The sequence below is a fragment of the Musa acuminata genome, chromosome BXJ1-4, assembly GCF_036884655.1.
Source record: "Musa acuminata AAA Group cultivar baxijiao chromosome BXJ1-4, Cavendish_Baxijiao_AAA, whole genome shotgun sequence".
NCBI classification, from domain to species: Eukaryota; Viridiplantae; Streptophyta; class Magnoliopsida; order Zingiberales; family Musaceae; genus Musa; species Musa acuminata.
In genome coordinates, this window is record NC_088330.1 from 375,454 (window position 1) to 398,879 (window position 23,426).

General features: G+C 36.0%; 2 protein-coding genes across 8 annotated transcripts in view; both read left to right on the forward strand.

The window, feature by feature from the left end:
- Positions 1-1,732: 1,732 nt before the first annotated feature.
- On the forward strand, positions 1,733-12,418 carry LOC135639935 (uncharacterized aarF domain-containing protein kinase At5g05200, chloroplastic-like). Of its 2 annotated transcripts, none has more exons than XM_065153961.1 (11): positions 1,733-1,893; positions 2,011-2,122; positions 3,507-3,649; positions 4,744-4,860; positions 6,443-6,631; positions 6,712-6,867; positions 8,403-8,668; positions 8,826-8,923; positions 10,673-10,851; positions 11,706-11,816; positions 12,049-12,418. In XM_065153961.1, exons 1-11 carry the CDS (start codon positions 1,825-1,827, stop codon positions 12,241-12,243), a joined length of 1,635 nt encoding a protein of 544 aa, XP_065010033.1. In that variant the 5' UTR covers positions 1,733-1,824; the 3' UTR covers positions 12,244-12,418. The 2 variants fall into 2 exon arrangements, with proteins under 2 accessions (XP_065010033.1, XP_065010038.1); XM_065153966.1 differs by having other exon boundaries at positions 4,747-4,860.
- Positions 12,419-16,203: 3,785 nt separating this feature from the next.
- LOC135583089 (probable LRR receptor-like serine/threonine-protein kinase At1g06840) overlaps positions 16,204-23,426 on the forward strand; it is a 39,988-nt gene continuing 32,765 nt past the window's right edge. Inside the window, exons 1-8 of one of the 6 annotated variants that reach the window (XM_065153999.1) lie at positions 16,204-16,538; positions 18,061-18,201; positions 19,424-19,571; positions 21,159-21,230; positions 21,422-21,493; positions 21,727-21,870; positions 21,946-22,017; positions 22,159-22,230. In XM_065153999.1, coding sequence (XP_065010071.1) covers positions 18,102-18,201; positions 19,424-19,571; positions 21,159-21,230; positions 21,422-21,493; positions 21,727-21,870; positions 21,946-22,017; positions 22,159-22,230 — 680 coding nt within the window. In that variant the 5' untranslated portion in view covers positions 16,204-16,538; positions 18,061-18,101. Of the gene's footprint in view, positions 16,539-18,060; positions 18,202-19,423; positions 19,572-21,156; positions 21,231-21,421; positions 21,494-21,726; positions 21,871-21,945; positions 22,018-22,158; positions 22,231-23,426 lie in introns of those variants that run through there. The other 5 variants (XM_065153974.1, XM_065153982.1, XM_065153979.1 and 2 more) reach the window with 5 other exon arrangements.

Sequence of the window (23,426 nt, forward strand, 5' to 3'; positions counted from 1 at the left end):
ATATGGCATGAACCAAATCGAATTCTAATAACTATAAATCAAGATCAAAATTACGTGCCTCATTGTTATCAGATTCAAAAATTATAACTATGCTTTCAAATCATCAAATATCATATAGTATAAATTAAATTAATTAAATATTACATCGAATAATAATGTTATATTGACATGTTAAATCACCTGTATTGGAATTAGAGTGGGTCCGAGTCAACCCAATGAACTATCGTGCATCATTCTTGTCTTCGAAGCTATTCCTATTCCTGTGACCACTTCGGCATGCTGAATTGCTTATGGAATCCAACACCAATTTGTCTTTCCCATCCTTGGTGTGAAGAGTTACAAATTAGGAAGCTAATTAGCGTCAACCATTAATAATATATTTGTTTTCATTTGACCATTATATGCATATAAGGTTCCATTGTTATTACGATGGTGTAGACAACAAGCCTGTAATCTTACAAAACATGACGACATGATGAGGACATAAATTTGATAGGTGCTGGCCAGGGACAATGGATGTGTATCCATTAAAAATCTACGAAAAGGACCATATTCTTCACTCAAGCATCCATGATTCATTGCACCTTCTTATAAATTTATGTTCGTTAAAAAAAGTTAAATGAGGTGAACAATACTTGGTTTTCAAATTTCTAATAATAGCATTAATTATATTGAAAATTAAACGCATGGAATGATTTCAGCCGCACAATGTTTTGCGAAATTTGTTATTTGGATAAGTTTTTCTTATTATTTGTCATAACTTATTGCGATGGTAAGCCACTATTCTATAGGGATTATAATGGCTAATTTCAGAAATTATCATCTGTAAAATGTAGTTTCCCCAATCCATCTGAGTTGTTTAGGAAATCATTATGTGAATATCGATCATTATATTTTACATTATTATGTTTCTTACAACAATCACATCATGGTAGCTCTTTTATTTTCATCAATAATTTTAAATTGATTTTATAAATGATTTTTTGTAAAAAAGATTAAGTGATAAAAGTATATTTTAATTATAAGATTTATTATCAATAACTAAGATATATATATATATATTTATAATTATTCTAGATATAGAATAAATTTAGCTGATGGGACTTTGAATCCTCTATCATCAATACAAAAACCTAAAGTATCAATTGCAAAATTTTTAATCTGTTTTGATGTGATGTGTCCAACATAAATATTTATCTGTCTGTAGGTGGTTTACAGTTGTCGTAAAGAATAACATTAAATAGTTGTAGTTATATATATATATATATATATATATATATATATATGTCTATCTGGTAATAACTCGATGATGGTTGGTGTGTTATTGCATAGTTGATATGTGTTAGTTTTGGGGGGTGTACTGTAAGACGTGCTTTCTTTATTCACTTCCTTAAAGAAAAGGTAGTAGCTGTAAACTATTATACTGCCAAAAAGAATAACACTACCCATATATGTCCATAAAATAAAAGTGGTTAAAATTAAGTTTAGCATACATATACGGGTAAAAACTGGAACTTACCTGTAAATTAAGTTTAGCAGACTAAAACGGTAAATACTCTATTACAACACATAAAAGATATGTAAATGTGTCACTGTTAGCCAATCCCAGAACGCCACCTAGTCACGATGAGGTCATTTATCCGGTCGCCACAAAACCCCCTGCACAAGGCCCGCAGCGCGACACGTGGTGCGCTCCCCCCGCACACCTCCGAGATGTGACCCCTACGAGCGGAACTCACCGAGGCGGAACCTAGCTGTTCTCAGTGTTAACAATAATCGTCCGGGGGAACGAGCCACACGCGGGCGCTTCGTCGGGGGTCGGCCATGGTGATCCCCTCGATCAGGAGCGCGACCAACGCTCGATTCCCCCTCCTCCTCTTCCACCAATCTCAGGTCCTTGTTCCTCCTCTGCCTTTGTTCGATTGGTTTCCCCTTTTCCTCCCCCAGAATCGTTTGATTCGGTGGTCTTGTTTGTTTTGATTCGACTTGGTTTTGACTCTCGGCCTGCAGCTTCCTGCGATGACTAGGTCGGTGCGGTTGAGGAAGTTCGATGGTCGATCGGGCAGAAGCTCGGTGTTCGCTCGGTACTCTCAATCGAGGGATATTTCCACTCGATTACAAGGTTCTCAATCTTTCCACTTTAACATCTCCTTTTGTACGTATTTGACTTGCATGTATTTCTTAATTTTGCTACCGTGATGCCAATCATAAAGAAATTGAGTTCGAATAAGTAGGTGAAACATCTCATGTCCGCGTTGGAGTGAGATTATGTCGTTGTGCTTGACCTTTGATCGTTTACTTTCTATCATTACCTTGGTACTGAAGCTACTCTTTGCACTTTGGTCATGAAGACATTAAGGCAGATAATTTTGAGACATGGTGCTTCAATAATCTCTTCTTATACTGTCAAAAAAGAAGAAAATACTGAACTCGGTAGGTTCTGTAGGACAGCTGCTGAGGCTTCTACGACTGTAGCCTCACTTCTTGGTGTAGAATAATTCCTTATAATTTGAAGTAGCTACTTTTTCTTGATGTTTATATTAGTCATTCATTTTGGACATAATACTGGCACGGTTCAACCCAACATGGTTAGGACATGCTCAACTGACGAGGCAATATCTCATATTATGAGCTGATAAACAAGCCTGAGGCCCTAGGGCGGGAACTTGACTGGGAGGACCCTGCTAAGGGAACTTGGCCCCTATCACATTGGCCAATGGTAGGATCTTTTATGATAGATAGATGGCCTTTGATACAGTCATTGTGTTTGTTTGGGACAGCATTACCTAGAACCTATGTCCTGCACAAGTCGATGGTCTCTTCCACCAGTGCTTATGATCTTTGCATGAGCATACCATCGCAGGAGAGCAAGGCTGCTGGTAGGCCTTCAAACACCAATCTGAGAACCTGCCTTGCACATAGACAGTTGACTGACCTCTGATGTTGATGGTACAATCAGCTTCAATGCCTAAAGAATGGACCCAGAGCACTTTGGTCTCACATGACCCCTAAGACTCCTTCCTGCTTTGTTGTTCCCTCTTCTTTGCTACTTAGGCTGGCATGAATACAGAGATTCACCAGAGTAACTTTTGGCAATATTCTAATCTTCTTTGTCTTATAGGAGACAGCCTCCATCTCTCATTGTCTCTTTTCCTCATAAAGTCAGCCAGCAGATCATCCACCTCAGCTCCTTGGCCTTTGACATCATTGCCTAGTTAACCTCATTGTCTGTTTTACCTTTCTGTACCTTGATCAGCGTGATGGATCTTAGAACATTTTGCAACAAGTGAATTGATGAAGTATTCACGCTTTCCATTTAGCATTGTTACAAGCCAAACATACCATGAATCATGAACCCCCACATAGGAGGAATAAGTATACCATGCTTTCTTAAAGTAAAATAAAAGTTTTTTCAGGAAATAAATAATATGATGCTAAGATTACCAAATACTTCTATTTGATCAGTTACTCTCATTTGGTGTTCTTGCTGTTGGTGGTCCTTCCAGATAGCATGGAGAACTTTCCCAAGCTGGTTGAAGACATCATTCAAACATCAATTAACACAGGGCCCAGAGGCGCACTTAGACTAGCTCAAGGCATTCAGGCTGTTATTGGAGTTGGTGGGGAGTGGCTTACTGATGTATCCAAGGTGAACATAAGTTGTTATAACTTATAAGTAAACAGTCAGTTCCCAATTAACGCAGGTCATGTTCATGGTACATGTCTGTTTAAGAGGTACACTAATAAGTTACGTAGTTTCTGGGACAGGGCAGTTAATGTTCGCTGGTTTTTACAGCAAGGTGAATACACACACACACACACACACACACACACATATATATGTTTTTTTCATATGCATCTATATTAGAGAAGACATTTATATATGCTGTTTTTGTTGTTTTGGGTTTTTCTTAAATGAAATCCAAATTAGATATGTACAACATAAATAATCAAAAGTTATTTGTTTGTAGTTGGTTTATAATTGTAGAATGGAATAACATTTATCGGATGGAATTCCCAATTTTGGCGATCGCATCATGTGTTGTATCCTTGGAAGCAAAATTAACATGATTCAAGATGCAAAACTACCATGAAGATGTATGGAGGTTAGACTGATTCTGGTAATTGTGATTTGATATGATCAGTTGCATGCCATAGACTTAAAAAATAACATAATTTTCAGTGAAGTAGTTTGTTTGTCTGCTTGATTTTAGTGTTACTCACTATCCTGCTTGAAAATTTACTGTCTTTCATGCTCCGTCAAAATTACTCTTAAGCATGTCTTTATATAGAATCATTTGTTGACAATCAGAGTGCCTGCACATTTGTTTGATAGACAAGGAACATGAAAAAACATTAAGGACTGAAAGACGGCTAGTAGACAGCCAGTAAAATATCCATGATGATAACTAGGGTAGGTAAGCGAGAAAAAATAAATTCTTGGTTTCTAGGTCCAATATCAGAGGAGTTCCCATTATACCAAAACTTGTAATCAATAATGATCCTAGAAAAATCTGAATATTTAATTAACGACTTTAGCGTGTAACAACAAGTGGATTAATTCCATTCTGCATGGCATCGGTTTATAAGCATGTTAGTCTGCTAAGTTTGTTGTTGTAATATTGTCAAGCATCAATTTCATTCTGCATGCATCAGTGTACCAATGACGACTTTATTCTTCAAGTTTCTTTATGAATGAGAACTGTTATCTGGAAGTAATATGTTGTCACCTTCAATAATCAGCAGACAGCAAATACATCTTCAGGACTGCCGTCTGGAATGCAGCTTGGATTGCTTTCACCCATTTACTTGCGAAAGTTATTTGAGCGCATGGGAGCAACATATATCAAGTTGGGACAGGTATGGAGTGGCTTATTCTGGTACAAATGATGACCCTGAATCCTGCTTGACAGTTTCAAACTATTGTAGTTTTCTTCTGTTATCGTATATATGTTTATGAGTAGCTATGTTTATATACGTATATATACACTTATATACATATATATACACACTCAGATGTGTATGTATAATCTGTTTATAATTATTTAGTTGTGTCCTAGACATTCTTGTTGTTATTGGTGACAAACAGATTCATGAGACACAATTCATATTAAAGAGAACAGATCTAAACAAAACCAGTGTGACAATAGTGCAGAAATGAGATTATAGCATGCCCTTGACAGAGTGCATAATGTTAAAGTTATAGCAAAAGCAAGTGGGTCCAATTATTGTCAGCTTTAGGGCTGATTAACCTTCAGATGTAACTCAGATAGTTGATGCAATATTTTGATATTAAGAAAGAAGATAGGAGAAAGGTAAAGCATACTTAGATCAATTGCCACTCAAAGGTGATTTTGGGTTGGTTCACTCTATGGTTCTACTTGCAATGGAGACTTGTTGAGGTAAGAATAAGATTTTGTACGTGGGTTATGGAGTTCCTAATGTTTTGTGATTGGCTAGGTCATGGCTTGGGAAGGGTGCCATTCTATGGGAGTCATTAGATTTTGGATCGAACTCAGTTCCAATTGACTCCCTACTGTAGCAGTTGCATATTAATCCCCATGACCTTTTCAATGTATTCAACTAATAAATACTTGTACTGTGTGCAAATTTTTATGATTGAGTTTGTGAGCAACCCATAAAAGATATAAAAGATATGGTGATGCATGTTTGAGTGGATACTATAATTGACATTCTTGCTTACGTACTTAAAGTTATTTGTTTCTGTTATCCTATTCACAATTATGTATGTATATATTATGGTTGAATGTGATGATAGGATTATCTTGACAAGACAAATTATAAGAGTCATTTTGGACTGCATTAGGAAAGACTAACAGTATTATGGTACATAGAAGAAAGTGTGACATTGATGACATACAACCGTTATGACTCATATTATTAGTCAGACTTAATGTATTATTATTATTATTATTATATTTATTAGCCTATTTTCTAAAAATTCACGTGCGTGTATATAGTTTTTGTAAAATTTCAGAATATAATTGAGTCAAATTATTTTTAAATAAATTTTATTTATTTATTTTTGATTTTAAATCCTTTTGTATCTTACTAATTAATGGACTAAGTGAGAGAATGTAAGATTATGTGATCCTATTTAATTAAGTAAGATATATTATATATATTATTGGATTCTGATTATAGTTATTGATCAATAGAAAAGAAGTCTATGTTAAAATAGAATTCCTTAGGAGATAACCTTGATTCTGGCAAGTTCTGTTATATTCTGCTGAGACCAAGAACTTGAACCAAAAATTTTAATGGTCTTTCACTGGGCTCTTGCTCAGAGCAATGATTTTGGCAGGGGTTTCCCTGTTCAGGTACGAGTCCAGGATAAAACACTATGATTGTAATTCATGCCAAAAATATTATTATCGAGAATTCAGTGCTTGGACTACCATTTGATAATTTATTGGTGCAGTTCATTGCATCTGCACCAACATTGTTTCCTGCAGAGTATGTTCAGGAATTTCAGAACTGCTTTGATCGTGCTCCAGCAGTGCCTTTCCATGAGATTGAAGTGACATTGAGTGAGGAACTGCAGAGGCCACTAGATAGCATCTATGAATATATTGATCCAGTTCCAATTGCCTCAGCATCTATAGCTCAGGTTTATCAGCATGTTCTTATGTATTTAGTTCCAACACTATTATGTACAAGTGTTACCTAACTCAATTTTTTGCTAACTAGGTTCATGGTGCACGACTCAAAAATTCGCAGCAAGAAGTTGTGATAAAGGTCTTAAAGCCTGGTATTGAAGATGTACTAGTCGCTGATCTGAATTTTGTTTATGTTGTTGCTCGCGTCTTGGAGTTCTTAAACCCTGAACTTCGCCGAACATCTCTGGTACGTACTGAGAAAAAATATGCCTGCTTATATTGCATCTAGCTTAAGTCAATTAGTTTCCAAATGACATTAGGAAATGAGCAGCCAGTGGAAATGCTTGGAACTTATCAACACTTCCACCCATGTTTGTTAACACCAATGAGTTATTTGAGGCATGCTACTATATAACCTTAAATCAGATCAAATTAGCTAAGTTACCAAAATTATAGACCTTGTATTCACTGTCTGCAATGCAGGACCAACATTTTTTGTTCTTCCTGGAATTATGCATCACATTTTGCAACATGGACTTTTAATATGTATCCCCTTATGATTGTATTTATTAGAACGGTATCGATCACTCTAATTTTAAATGTTTATTTTCATGTTTGCTTATTATTTACAATCTCATCGCGTGTAATTCAATAGGTTATTTTGAGCTTGAAATCTCAATCAATTGAAACCTAGATAGCAGTCTCTTGCCCATTCAATAATCATTTTACCCAACATGTGTTTACCATTACTCGATTGAAACCACTACAATTTATTGACCATTAAATTGCTGAACCTTTATACACATACACAATCTTTAATCTGATTCTCAAAATAAAAAATTGTGCATAGGTTGCAGCACCTAGAACATTATTAGAAAGATGTCCTTTGAAAAGTTGTTTAAAGAACTGTGGGGCTGATCTAGAACATAGAAGGGCAGCAATAAGTTTTTTTAGAAAAATAATACAAGTTCAAAATTTTCTTAAACTGATTGGTCAGGAATGGGAATAAGTAAAATTTAGCACAATATCTAAATTTCAGCTTTTGAAAACCATCGTGGTTGAAAAATTATATTATGAACTGATGCAATGTCATTGACAGCTTCTCTTCAAAAGAATAAAACGGTATTTATGCCCTTGTGCTGGAAATTATGATCCTTTTCCGTCTTTCTCTCTTTCAGTATCTGTATTCCTGAACGTGAAATAACCAAGCCTCCTATCTGATCTGAGACATTTGTTTATGGAAACTTGAGATATCCAATGGTCTTGATGAATTTTTTAGAACAAGGATGCGAAAAGGACACTTTACTAATAAGTTAAAATTAATTATGTAGGTCAACTTATTCTCTTATATGGTTCATAAAGCATATAGAATAATGGTTACTGGCATTTCCTATTACATATTCATTGGCATAAAAAACTACAATATTCAAAGTGTAGCATGTACTTAAAGTTGATGTTGGTCTCAGTGTACTCTCTGGTGTGCCTTGTGGTTCCTGGCAACTTGTGGTTTACTCCAGATGCTTTTTCTGAAGGAACGAAAAAGAATGCTATCAGTCTACTGGTTAACCCGCATGATACTTAAATAATTTTCACTACGCTATATTAAGGTTTTGCATTTTAACTGATGTAACTTATGTTCCAACAAACAAAAACTAACATAACTAAATTAAGGCCGTTTGTTTTGGTACTTTTATTTTTAAATAATTGTCTGTTTGAATTCAGGTTTGTTTTGTGTTCCTTAGGTTGTGAAATTTATGTCTGCATTAATAACCTTTATACTAGGTAGGTATTGTGAGAGATATAAAGGACTCGATGCTTGAAGAAGTTGACTTCCGAAAAGAAGCTGCAAATATTGAGTCTTTCAGGAGATACTTGGAAAAGATGGGACTTGAGAAGCAGGCCAAAGCTCCACAGGTTTATCAACACTGTAGCACACGCCGTGTTTTGACAATGGAGAGACTTTATGGAGTTCCTCTCACTGACCTTGATTCCATAAGATCTTTGGTTCCGGATCCTGAGATTACTTTAGTAACTGCACTTAACGTCTGGTAAAATACAATGTATATTTTTCTAGTTGTACGTACTTTAGGTGTGTTTGTTAATAATCTTCATGTGGTTCTGTGATTTCTTGCATAATATAGAAAATCTATATTATTTTGTTGCTTAATTTGAATAAAGTCCTCATTGCTTGGTGATGTCATGCAGGTTTGGTAGCTTGATAGCATGTGACAACTTCCATGCAGATGTGCATGCAGGAAACCTATGGTTGCTTCGTGATGGTCGTATTGGTTTTCTTGATTTTGGTATGCTTTTGTTTGGACTGGCCCAAATATCTGTTTCGAATTATTTAGACAATCTGAGAATAGATATCTTCTCAACTATTTAACTAATTTGCTTGATTCTGAACATAATGTCAATGGTTGCCCATAGCAGTGATTGGCAGCAAAACACAGGTGCATGCATGTATTCTGCTGATTTAGGAGAAGGGTTAACATTCGCTTAATTCTGTTATCAATAACTCAAAAATATTGTTTCAGCATGCTTGTATTATCCTAACTGAGACCTCCTCACACCTATGTTGGTGAATTTAGATACAGCGAGGTATAGAAGCTTGAAATCAGCCTAATAAAAAATGATCACTATGAGCAACAACTATTCATTGACCAATGCAATATGATGCATGTATATATCATTGAGGGGTTGTTAACTCAGAGGCCCCTAGTTTTATTTCTATATTGTCATTGCACATATCATTTTTTCATTGTTTATTTTGGTATGATAAGTTTACCATTCGAAAGCTCTAGACTAACAACTTTGTGTTTTTTCTGCAATGAATTGAAAATAGTCTTGTAGAAGCTTCACCATACATGTGAAGCTGAACCAGTCACCTTTGACTGGTACATCTCCACCTTTTTTTTGTCCATTTTGCATAGCATAGTGAATTTTAAATGAAGTCGAATTCAAATAATTTTGCCCATTTCGTTTTTTGTTGTTTGTTTAGTTTTTAGTATTTTTTCTCTTTCCTTTTTTGTTTGTTTGCTTTTGTTCTTTTTTTTTTTCTCATTTTTTTGTGGGTTGAGATGGGGGGTTGAAGGAGAATTCAAGTCAGCACATTCATCTCTTACATGCCAGCATATAAATTCCTATACTAACTCATTTGTCCTTTGGAAGCTGTTAATGTGTGTTTATGAACTTCCAGAGATAAAATACATAGTACAAGTTCACATGACAAATGTTAACCTTAGAATTCAAAAGTACAGTGATTTTACTATCATGTTGACTGACTTTGCATCACAAGTTTGCAGAATCAGCTAAATGGACCACATAAGAATCTAGTAACATTAAAATTATACTTCTTCAGAGCCGATTATGGCATCATTGTGATGTCAGTTAACATAGAAGACACAGATGAGAAACAACTTCAGCTTAAGCAACCATTTATCAGTTTAGGTGCATCTATTGGCGCTAATTTTCTGTGAGGATTTAATTAGACACCAAGCACCGACTGATATCACTGTTCGTACAAAATGTATTACAGGTTGTCTTGTTCTTCCTACACAAAATTTTATTCTTTTATGTTCATATCTTGATGCTATAGCAGCAACAGTAAGGTTTCATAAGAAGTATGGCCAGACAAGGTTTCTCATGTTTGATGGTGATGTTCAATTCTGTTGATGAAAAGAACTTTTCATGATTGGGTGATGCTTATCTTCAGTTGATTTATATGTACTATTGTAAGCAATGAAAGATGCAAATCTGCCTAAAAAATTAGTAGATTGTTCACACCATAGTCCACAATGCAATTTGTTGACCAGATTATACAATGTATATCTTTGTGTTCATGTGTATGCCTAAAATATAGCACATGTTATAATTCTTTATCATACCAATATCCTAAATGCATGGTATATTTGCAGCTATGTGCTTAATTCTCAATTTTCCTGTGATGATGTACAATTATTTCTGGATCCTGATCACATTTGGGTGTTGTTTTGTTATTAAAAGACCATTCTCAGTAGGCTTATGGATCCAGTAATGGCACCTGTATTCAGGAATTGTTGGACGAATATCTCCAAAGACTTGGGCTGCTATGGAGGCATTTTTGGCATCCTTTGCAAATGAAGATTATGAAGCTATGGCTTCATCATTGATTGAAATGGGTGCCACAGAGAAAGATGTAGATGTTAAAGCCTTTGCAAGAGACTTGGAGAAGATCTTTTCATCAATACAGGTATTGATGTTCCATATTCAGTGGATCACAAAGCTGCAACATAGAAATGTTCTCTTTGTTTATTACATCCTTCTAAAATAGTAGACAGTCTCTTCCTTAACCGAGAAGTGAGTATTATTTTTGACCTATGTGTATGAATTTGATATTAATCTCTTGATAGCTTTGGAAAGAACAAACATGGTAATGAAGCAAAACAATCTGACACAAATAAAAATTCTCCTTGTACAGGTAAAGAGTTGTATTCACTAAATTCCAGAATTGATGAAATGATATCCATGCACAAACCATTCTCTTGATACCTTCAGGAGGATGCTAAGTCTAGGTTTGTGAATTGTGCTAGAAAAAGAATAAAGTATAATTTCTGGTACCATGGCAAATCAACAGAAGGAACTAAAAATAGTCAGAAAAACATTTGTGTGAGGATGGGGAGTCATAGCAGTGGACAGAACCAAAGAAGACTAAAAGTATCCTCCAACTGAAATATACTTTAGCAGATACTACCTGTCAGTGATGCTGATAGCTTCGTAATTGGTACTTAATCGTATTTTAGTCCATTACGAGAGTCTTGCTTATTTCCAATGCATCAAACATTTTAGAACAGTGTGGCTGGCAACTGCTGGTAAGGTTGAAGTAAAATTAAGCACTCATGGAGTAATTGGCGTGGAACCTTTTGGTTACTTTCCATTGAATATTCACAAATTTAACTGATGCAAATATGGTTACCGGTGTGGGTTTTCTTTCTTTTTCAGCTTTATCTAATTTCCGAAGCAGTTTGTGTCTAAAAGCTGTGTATTGCTTTGCTTTTTTTATCTTTCATGAATTATTAATTTGTGATTATGCTTGATTCCTTTCAGGATCTAGATACTGAAATTGTTGTTGCAACAGCAAGAGGGCCAAATGCAGCAGCTATCTCTGCAAATGTGGTGGTTGACGAGAGGCAGATGAATGCATTGTTCCTTGATGTGGTAAGCTCTGTTTCTATAAAAGGATAATATTTCTTAGATGAGTTGCTTTATGAGATCTCTCTGATGTATAATTGCAAGGTAGTATAGACCACCTTGTCAGCCTGCAAAGGTGGATCACCTTGCTGTTCCAAATTCATCTTCGAGATCCGTCTTTCCTCTCGTTTGATTTTAGTTTGGACTAGACGTAAACATCATCTTATTGCTGCTCCAAATTCACATGATCTTATTGCAGGTGAGGGTAAGCGAGTCATACGGGCTGAAATTTCCTCGCGAGTTTGCACTTCTTATGAAGCAACTTCTGTATTTCGATCGTTATACTCGACTGCTTGCTCCCACTATGAATATGCTCCAGGACCAGAGGATCACTATTGTATCAAACCGGAGACTGAGAAGCGCAGGAGAGCTGTCAAGGAGTTCTGGTTTCTAGATAGGAGGTGGCCTAAGCGATTACCAAGTATCTCATACCTGTAACTGCAAAATAAAAGCCTTCAAATTCCCTAATTTGCTGGAATAGATTGTCATGTTATAGCCTCCATGTAAATAATTATTTATTCTCATATCAAGATCCAACACAGGTATTCTAAATGTCTCTGCTTCGAGGATGAGGTGGTTTTGTCTTGTTGATCTGACCTTGCCTTTAATCCTTTCTCTTAATCTCTGTTAATCAGCCGATGGGCTTTTTAGCATCCATCGTGTTTTTGGCATGTGAATAGCACTATGGATATGTTAGGTCAGCATTGTTGAAATTGCCTTGTGTAAATATATTATCGTGCATCTTTTTCATTTGTGTTCATATCAACAAAAGTTGCAAATAGGTCTTCCATTAAGTTGTAATGTCCTTGGATCGTGTTCATTTCACAAGGTCTTTGTTTTTGTTTTTTTTTTATATTTGATGGGTGTTGTTCAAATGAAGCTTCTTTGTTCGGGTTGGTGAAGTAGATGGAGTCGATCGGTGTTCATTGGTCAGATAGCGTCCATCCTCGTTTCGTGATGATACAATACAGTGGAGTATATTAGAAGCCAGGGGTCCATAGTTTGTCAAACCTCCTACCTAAGGAAGGACCTAAGTGGGTCGTGGGGATTAAGAGGACTCCTCGATGCTAAAATTAGAGGTTGTCCCTTTTTGCATGGAGTGTTAAGTTGAGATGGGAGTTCCAGCACAATGTGTCACCATAGAAGTGAGGCAATATTGATACTGTCCAAAATGGTACGATGTATCGATCCATGCATGCATAGGCTAGTATGCGACCCACCCTCATTCATTTTGGGTGCGTGGTTCAATTGGATAAAAATAAAATAAAATAAAAAATCATGATGGGGCTCATCTGATTCGATAGAAAATAAAAAATTTATCATCTTAAAATAGAAATTCATGAACCCTCTTCTCACATTCAACATCGTCCCTGTCATTACTTCTCCTCTTCTTTCTCCTTCATTTTTCTTTCTTTTTAAAATATTGATATATATTGATGTATTAAGTGTCGATATATCAGTTTGATAGATCATCAAAACAATATATACATGAGTGGCAAAATCCTCACTCATCAATATTCTTTTTCTTATATATATATATATATATATATAACATGAAACGGTGATTGGACCTTAGAATTCGACATAATCAGGCAACTTAAACCCGGCAAGTTTCGGATTGGATATAGCAGTCGGATCCGACAGTCGTATCACTAACAAGACATAATAATACTATTTTGATCATGATAGAGAGTAGTGTCCCATCAATTGTCCCCTTCACGACAAGTTGGCATATGGAAGTCAATACCCGCTGTCGGGGGCAAAGCTAGTTGAGTAAGATGGGTTTATTGACCCTGAGAAACTTCAAACCTGTATATTTATTTAAGTTGCTACATTGCTACGTTAATTCTAATATGTATGTATATATATCCAAGTGCATTAATATGTCGGTGTAATATGCCGCTTTCATGACACCAATATGCCATCATACGATAGAACGTACATATTTGGCATTGACTATTTCGAATACACGAATGAAAGCTTAATCCCAAAACCTCTCATCCTATGCCGTTTTGGCTCCCTTCAGCATCGTGTTGATTAGTCCACCGTCAAATGCCTTCTTTACTTCTCTTAGTATACATACAACGCAATGTTTCTGTACTATACTGTTTGAAATGATACGGTACGAACGATATATAATATGAGCTGAATGATCTCGTTAAAATAATTGAAAAAGAGTGGAACATTGTCTAAATCAATATTAAAAAAGAAAAAAAAAGGGCTCTCGTTGTTTTTTTCTTCCTCTATTCCTTCCTTCTCCATTTCTTTTTCTTCTTATCGAATTATCGATACACACTAATATACTATGTATTCGAACACCGATAGAAATTGATACTTATCGACAAAATATCAAAATAGGTTTGGTGCCCAAAAAATCAATCATTGATTTAATCGCATCATTATATCTAAAGAAGTTGAAAGAATTGCATGTTTATATCCGAATCTTTTGTATAATTTTTTTTTGTAAAAGAATATAATACTTTTATAATATTAATATATGGCATTCAAATCATTTATTTTTTTTATTCACTTCAGTTAGCATTGCTTACGGAAAGAATTACAAATTCATATTCCATCTAAAATCTTAAGAAATCAAGAACGTTTTGATAAAACATTTTCATAAATTATATATTCACAATAATTTTTTGTAATATTATCAGATGTTATTCGAATCATTCTTTTTTTTTTGTTCATGTCGGTCAGCTTGCTTATAGAAAATAAAATTACATATTCCCACTCCACATTTCCTCAGCTTGTTCATGTCGGTCAGCTTGTTCATGTCGGTCAGCTTGCTTAAGAAATCAAGACATTTCCTCATGTTTGCAATAAAATATTTTTGTAAAAATATTTTTACAATAGTTTTTACAATATTAGTAAATGTCATTCGAATAGTTCATTTTTCAGTCACATAATCTCTTATAGAAAAAATTACGTGTTCCTATTCCACCTAAAATCTTAAGAAATCAAGAAATATTTGTTATCTTCGTAAAATTATATATATATATATATATATATATATATATATTAATAGCATTTCAAATTATTACCTTTCTCATTCATGCTGGCATTTCTTACAGAAGTCATTATACGAGCAATAATGCGTCTGTGGAATTACGCAGCCGCGTGAGTTGGAAAACTTGGTGGATGGAAGAGCAATACGATCCATAGGACTAGAAATGGATTAATTTTGCATCACTCATTCGCTTCATTTATGACAAAAGAGAGCAGCCAAGAACAAGTCAATCAAGGGATAAATTCGTGACGAAGACTCTTGTGGATCGGATGATGAGATGGATCTCAAAAGTCTAAGTTGACTATAGAACTCCGAACTTTGGGGAACTTTCTTACGTTCTCCGTAATATTAATATTATTAATAATAATATTATTATTATTAATTAAAATAAATATATATCACATGTAAAAAAGAAAAGGGGATGAGATCGTCTCAATAGTTTCCATGTCGAATAAGGAAGATATTTATTATTGGAGCATAATAAATATCGTTTTCAATCCAATACCAAGTCGGATTTTGCATGCATGTCAGCATTTAAGGAAATGCAAAAGTCAGCACATACTAGTTGTTGTATGTAACCTTTGATCGTCTCTGATATGGTGTCTCGGTGAAACAGATCGTCATGGAGTAACCATCAACTAAGTGTTTGACGATTACATAAAATAATCCACAAGTGACGATTACATATAATTGGATGTATGAACGCCCGTGAAGTCAAACTAATTTAGTTGGTATTTTTTCATCTTAAGCAACTCGCAGTTGAGTCAAACCCACCTTTAATAGATGCCTCACATTTTAACTTGGAGTTGGATCTTATTATGTATAGTGAAGAAAAGTACAATAGTTTTTATAACTGTATTCTTTCCATTTAATCTCATATGAACTAAGAATAAAAATAATTTAAAAATTTTGATGAATATATTATTATTGATTTTTATTTAAATATTTAAATTAGTGATTTAAATTTAATAAAAATTAATATGCTAATTATCTCATTAAATCTTGAATTTGTAAGACACTCGAGTAATTTTTAATTATTAAATTATGATCTCATGATTGTATTAAAAATATTATATTTTGACACCCCCCCCAAAAAAAAAAAAAAATCTTGATAGGAGGCATTGATTATAAGAAAATAAATCAGAAACTCATAAACAAAAAAAAAAAATCCAAAATGTAAAATCACCGACTATAAAGAAAACCTTCCCAAGAAAAGACCTGTGGGCCCCGTTGAAGCATCGTCCTGCATACGGTCTTAAACTTCAACAGGAAAATATCCTCGTGACTTGAGTCGCGCCTGGTGGCCCATAAAACTATCCCTGTCTCCCCCGCCTCTCGGCGCAACACACGAGCCATTCTTGGCACCCGTTCTTTACCGCCCCGCGTCGCTCTCGTCTACAATAAACAAGCAGTCCCACCTCCGTCACCTAATGTGCCACCCCGTCCCTGTCCGCGGCGCAGCTTCGTCTTGTTCTCCCGCTTCCGCGGTCCGCCGAGGTAACCCTCGAGCTAACTTATTTGAGATCCATTAAACCAGTGTGGAAGAATTCCAAGTCTCCCGGTCTCGGCCCCCATGATGGTTCTTGGCAGCGTTGTGCGTTTCCACACATCGGGAACGGCATCGCGCTCCTGCCTCGCCTGGGTTTGAGCATTTGGGGCTTCTTCGTCGCCTGCCGGTACGTCTAATCTTGGACTCCGAGCTTTCAGTTCGTTCTTCGAGTAGGAGATGATTCTATCGTGTGTGTGCCTAGTGTTTGATTCGTCGATTTCTGGATTCGGCTTTCACTACTTGGGTTCTTGAGAATGGGTTCCTTGTGTTCTTGTTGATTTGAGTCCTCTGTCGCTCTTTGTTCTGGTAGAATGCAGATTTGAGAACATGTGTGGTATGTTTAAGATTGATTTAGTGGGAGTTGGATACTGCACGAGATAGCTAGGGTAATTTAGGATTCACGAGTGTTTCCTTCAAGAAAACCAAGCATTGTGCTTATTATTCTCTTGGTGTCTGCTCACGGTGCTGTCTGGGATCTGTACCGGTGAGTTCTAAGCGTTGACGTGGGCGGTTCGGTTCGTTGTTTTAGTGGGACATGAATTGGTTGTGTAGATTGTGTTTGGGTCACCTATATCTTGATGAAGCTTTACAGACCTGTGTTCGTGAAATTGGTTTCTTTATTTGCTTGTTGATTTGAATTCTTTGTGCCACATCGGTCACCTAGCGTGCCCCGTCTCTGTCCGTGCCACAGCCTCTTCTTGTTCTTCTGCTTCCGCAGTCCGCTAAGGTAACGCTCGACCTAACGTATTTGAGATCCGTCAAACGCATTTTGGTTTCTTGGTCGCGTGCTGGTGCGTCTAATCTTGGACTCCGAGCTTCATCTTTCTTCGAGTAGGAGATGATTTAATCGTGTGTGCATAGTCTTTGATTTGTCGATTTCTTGATTCGGCTTTGACAACTTGGGTTCCTTGTGTTCTCGTTGATCTGAATTCTCTGTGGTTCTTTGTTCTGGTGAAATTCAGATTCGAGGCTTTTAGCAGGTTACATGTGTGGTATCTTTAAGATTGATCTAGTCAGAGTTGGCTACATCACTCAGGTTCACGGTGTCTGATGTTATGTTCTAAGCGTGGGCGTCAGTGGTTCGGTTCAATATTTTAGAAGGGCATGATTTGGTTGTGTAGATGGTGTTTGGATCGTCGATTTCTTGATGTAGCTTTAAAGACCTGTGTTCTTGAAATTGGTTTCTCTATTATTGTTTTTTATTTGGATTCCGTTGTGGTTGTTTGCCTGGTAGCATTCAGGTTTGGCACCTCTGTCATGGTTTAGAGCAGAAGCATATGGTATCTTTAAGACTGAAGGTTTAGCACAGAGACATGTGGTATCTACGAAATTGATTTTTTTCAGAGTTGGATATGACTAGGGCCAGCGAGGGTAATTCAGGATTTATGAAGCTTTCCTCCAAGAAATTAGGCATTTGCTTGGTATTCTTTCGTTGTCACATCCTTTGATATGTGACTATTTCTTCTGCTCAGTATGCTGTCTAGACCTGAGTTTAAGTTCCTTATGCTTACTGCTTGAGACATTGAACACAGTAAAAACGTAAAGTTACAAATTTTTTATTTTCTGCACTTGCTTTGATGCTGATCTTCTTGTCAGCTTTGATGAATTTATTTGAAAGAAAGTGGATCTAACATTCGATCTCTTTTCAGCTTCTGATTTGGAGTTTGTTGATAACTTGATATTGCTCAAGATGATTGGAGTCTTTCTTATCTTTTATGGGGCTATTATGACCATATCACCTACTTGCATACTGCATGTCGCACAAGCATGGAGTACGGATTCATTAGAAAGTACGTTTCTAAGTGATCAAATTTTAATGTTAGCCATGTATTCCATTCAATTTTAGCTAAAGACAGTTATGCTTGCCTTGTGGAATGTTTTGATGCACAATAATATTCTTGTCGTGGATTCACATTTTAGCATATTCTGAGTCTTAAGAAATTAATTTTCTCAAGGTCGTGAAGTCATTTTCTGAACGCTAGTATGAGGAATCAACCATATTACTATTGGCATGCTAATCTTATGTAATGTTATATGATATTGCATAACCTTTTTTCTTGGTCTGACAATCTGATGGAATAATTACCCCATCTTTCCCGTCCAAGAAAAAAGGTGCATGACCAACATGTAGAAACAAATGATATTCACATGGACAATGAATAGCAGGTTTCATGGTGAGTGCCACGTGCCCAAGGAAGGTCGAACTTTAATCAATAATTATTTGCTCGAGTGAGTTTCATTTTCTTGCAGAAGCTGGCAATCAGATTAAAAAAACAGTGACAGATATACGTAACTTGGATAGCTGAGAATTAGAAAGAAGGCATGCAGGGGAGATGCATAGAATTAGAAACAACAATAGAAGAAACCAGAACCTACTAGATTTTTGTAAACAATGAGCAACAACCATTTGAAAACTTAGTCTGAAGCAAGGTATGCAATATTGCACAGTATAATTCAGTATGAATGGTATTTACTAGTCTAATAGCCCACAGCTATGTGGACCAGGATAAACTGGATGGTAAACCCAGCACAGGGCATGTACCACCAGATACAACCAATACAGGGCCTGTACCTGGCAGTTTATATTTGTTTTTTGTAGATGTTTTTCATGCTTTTTTCGAAACTCGATACATATGGCAGACAGACACTCGGTACCAGTCCACCAGATGCTGGACTGGTACAGCACAGCACTAGTTCGAGTCTTGTCTGATGCACCACTGGTATACAAAATTGTGAACCTTGGTCTGAAGTAAAAAAGGTGGGCAACTACTACAACTTCATATGGACCACACAAACAGATGTATTTATGTGCACAATTGAATTCCTGAGATGACACCTGCAGTAAGGAAAATGGTAATTGATTTTCATCATGCATTTACATACCTTGCTTTTGTTTACATATGACCTAATGTCACAGGTTAGAGCAAATGTTTGTATCAGAAACAAAATCTTATATGTTTCCTTTCAGAAGGTTACTCATGAAATGATGATGATCAATTTTCCTGTATGCAGTCAGTGCATTAAGGATTATCAGGGGCAGTTTGATTGATAGCATGAACAACCTCAAATCTTGGAGCAAAGGAGATCCATGTACATCAAACTGGACAGGAATATTTTGTTATCCTGCACCAAAAGATGGGTACCTGCATATACGAGAACTGTATGATGGAGGCTTTAAAGTTCCTTTTGTGACTTTGTTTCTGCATAGTTTGTTAAGATCGCAAAAGGACTTTATCCTTGTTAATATATAGTTTATTTCCTTTTCTTTTTCTTTTCTTGAAACCACTCATTTTATCTAGATGTCATTAAATGTTAAAACTAAGGGATAAGGAGACTAGTGCTCTTTAATTTTTCTGTTTTAACTATACAGAAGAGTGATCACGTTTCAATAGCTCAAATTTTCTAAGATCAATTTTTTCTAGCTGTAGTTATATCGTGAGGAATATTAACCATTATATGCACGTTTGTCATGCCCATGATGTGTTTCATAAGAGAACCCCTCAATTCTTTAAATGGAACCCATCTACTAAGACAAAATAATTTGAATGGCATTTCTGGATGAAAATGTACTATCTGACATTGATTTTACTTTTATATCCTTGTAGCTATCTCAGGTTTGGATCCTTGTATGTAGAAGGAAATAAATAAAGGCCATTTTATGTTTTTGTCTGTATTTACTGTGTACTATTGTACCTGATTCCATTGCATGTCTCCATTGCGTACTGTCTTGTCTTATTATATATATATATATATTTATCTTTGTACTATGAGGAAATAAATCAATGTATCATGATGTCCTTGCTTAAGGAATTATATGATCATGCAGACACTTTTTATGGAGCCACTTCCCCGTGAAGTTTTGATGAGTGTGGGTATAGGGTAGATCGAGAAAGGACTCCTCTTGTATTATAGTATTACTACCTTGCATTTAGCAAGAAAGCAAATAAGTGATTCTCATTCATGTACCTAATATGAATGATGGGTTGAGTAGCTACATCTGATGGGTTGAGTAGCTATTGTCATTGACTTGGTGGATAACTGGCTGCAAACTAATATGGACCATTCTTTTTTATTTTGGATAGCTGCCTTCATGGCCCAAAGCCACGAGAATATTGATTGGGTTTTAAGACACTGGCATCCCTTTTATATGATAGTTTACTGTTTCAGTTGATGAAATAATCTGTCTTAAAATATTAAGCAGAAAAAATGACATGATGCCCCCTGTTCTGTCACTAGTATGGTCATATGATGGCATGTACCCACCGGATTATATACCTGGTGTATACAGATAAAATTTACCTTGCTCTATTAATGAAAAAGATTCTTAGGCAATAGGCATGCAATTCTTTTTCCCCAGCCACATCTGGTGATATCATGAGATAAAAATTCATTTTTTCTGGAAGGTTCACATACATGGTAACTTGTACTAATCTTTCTTAGGAGTTAGGACACATATCATCTACTGAACAGTTGAGGTCCATATGGCAGAGACATGTGGCTAGCTCATGTACCTGACTAGACTCAGAACTTACTGTGATCGTGAGGATGTCCTTTAGTTCTGTACATCCTAGGCCAAACATAAAGTTCTTTAGTCAATATGACATCTTTTCTTAAACATCAACAATGCATTTGACAGTGAAGCAATTGATTACTCTGACATCTAAGCTACTTAGATTCAGTATTAGCTACTACGGTGACATATATATGCATATTCTTATTTTGTACTAACATTTATTTTTCTATCCAGGCAACTGCTGAAGTTAAATCTATCGGGAACTCTGGCGCCTGAGCTTGGGCTTCTGTCTCATTTGGAAATATTGTGAGTTTTAATGTTGCTCGAGTTCTATAAGATGTCAAATTTTGAACTTCCTCTTGTGCTGTAGCTAATTTAGATTCATCATGCATGATAGGATATGGGTGTTTGTTGGTTAACTCACAATATTTTCGTTGCTCTTTAATTGAGCAGTGTGGACTACTAATAAATTTATTTCCTTCCTCCTTTTTTTGAAGGGATTTTATGTGGAACGGCATACATGGAACCATCCCAAAGGAGATAGGCAACATCACATCGTTAAAACTTCTGTAAGCTTGTATCCAAAACTTGGATTATTAATCACATACATGTAATCTTTGATATGCACATTGCTTTCCGATGCATTTACCTCCTAGTTCTCAGTAGCTTCTTTGTGCTGTGTTGAAAATTAGGTACCTTTTACTGTTACATGTGCTGTCTACCAGATGGAAGTGTCTATTATGCTTTTTCTTTTTTCATAATGAATAATTTGATTTTACAGCATTTTATATTCTAATTGCAGGCTTTTAAATGGCAATCTTATTTCTGGTCCTTTACCTGATGAGATTGGTAACCTTTATAATCTGAATAGGCTGCAAATAGACCAGAACCAAATTTCTGGGCCAATACCTAAATCATTCGCTAATTTGAGAAAAATAAAGCATCTGTGAGTGTGTTTGAACTTAGTTGCATATAGTTGCCAAGAGTTACTCGTTCTCTCATTTGCTTTATTTTGTGTCAGGCACATGAACAACAACTCGTTGAGTGGGCAAATTCCACCAGAGTTGTCTAGACTGCCAATCTTATATCATTTGTGAGTGTTCTACAACTTCTATTCCCAGTCTTTAATGGGCTATATTTTTAATCTTGTGTTTCCAGTCTTTGAAAGGCTGTATTTTTAACCTTGTGTAAGTTTTCACTAGTCATTATTGTTTTTCCTTGTGTGACTTTGCAGCCTAGTGGATAACAATAACTTTTCTGGATATCTTCCACCAGAACTTGCATCCCTGCCATCTCTGAAAATCCTGTAAGTACTTTTAAATATTGATAAACGATTTCATGTTGTATACTGAACTTTATATTTTTGTTGTTTAACACCATAACTTTGGTCCTCAAGTTTATGGTTTTGGTAGAGTAAACCTATATTAGGTAATGTATTTTCAAACAAAGCAAATGGGAATGGAGTTATCTTCTGACTATAAATATGACATTATTAACTAAGGCATTATGTGTTTTACTTTTTTGTATTAGATTTTCAACCAACGTTTACTATGTCGCCCGAAATGGTATGGTATGGGTGGTATGTACCGGTCCGGGCGTGGGCTGATATGTGGATCACCCTGTTTCGGGCTGTCCAGTTAAATTAATAAGAAATTCTTAAAAAATGGTGGGGCCCTGTCCAAATCAGTGCTTTCGCGAGCCCTCTTCTCGCGTAGTTGTTGTCACCTTGCCATCGCCACTCCGCCACTAGTGCTTTGACGCTTCCTTGCCACTATTGTTGTCGCTTCGATGCTGTCGTTGCCTTGTTGCTGTCGCTGCTTCCTGGGTACGCTACCGCTGCTCTTTTCCTCTTCTTTCTTCTTCATCTTCCTCCACTTCTGCTTCCCCCTTTTTCATTCATTCTTCTCTCTTTTTTTTCCTCGTCGAACCATTAGTACGTACTGACATACCATGTGTCAGTACACTGATAGAGATCGGTATGCACCGGTCCAACAAAATGCTGAACGAGTCTGGTACCCGAAATGGCAATCCTTGCTTTCAACCAAATGATTCCCTTAACAAGTTTGTTGCAGTGAGAAACATCAGGTTCTGTTGCTTCTGAAATTAAAATTATCATGCACTTTATGACCATTTTCTTGGATCCTAGATTCAGCACAGGTTCACTTACATAATCATGGTTTCTCTAATATCCGTTATTAAAACATGATTAATGGAAACTGTAAGTTCATTGCACATTTTTTCATAGACCAGTAAACTAAATAGATTAAGTAAAAGTCCGAGCATGATATTTTGCACATTCTTTCACTTCATGTTTTAGATCCTTGATGAATCCCTCGTATTGCTTTTCAGCAACATCAGTGGTGAAGCACTTGGCTTTCTGTTTTCCTTATTGCATGTTCTTTCTTTTATTTTCTGTTATGTTTTCTTTTACTCCTTCAATTTCTTGGTATATTATGGGGAAGCATTTGTGCTGGCCACATGTATTCTGTTAACAGTGTAAAA

What these genes read in the sequence shown, in the direction of transcription:
- LOC135639935 (XM_065153961.1), top strand. Translation starts at nt 1,825, where the DNA reads ATGGTGATCCCCTCGATCAGGAGCGCGACCAACGCTCGATTCCCCCTC. An exon ending in TATTTCCACTCGATTACAAG is followed by an intron (nt 2,123 to 3,506) that starts GTTCTCAATCTT and finishes TGGTCCTTCCAG; the next exon opens with ATAGCATGGAGAACTTTCCC. An exon ending in TATTGGTTTTCTTGATTTTG is followed by an intron (nt 8,924 to 10,672) that starts GTATGCTTTTGT and finishes ACCTGTATTCAG; the next exon opens with GAATTGTTGGACGAATATCT.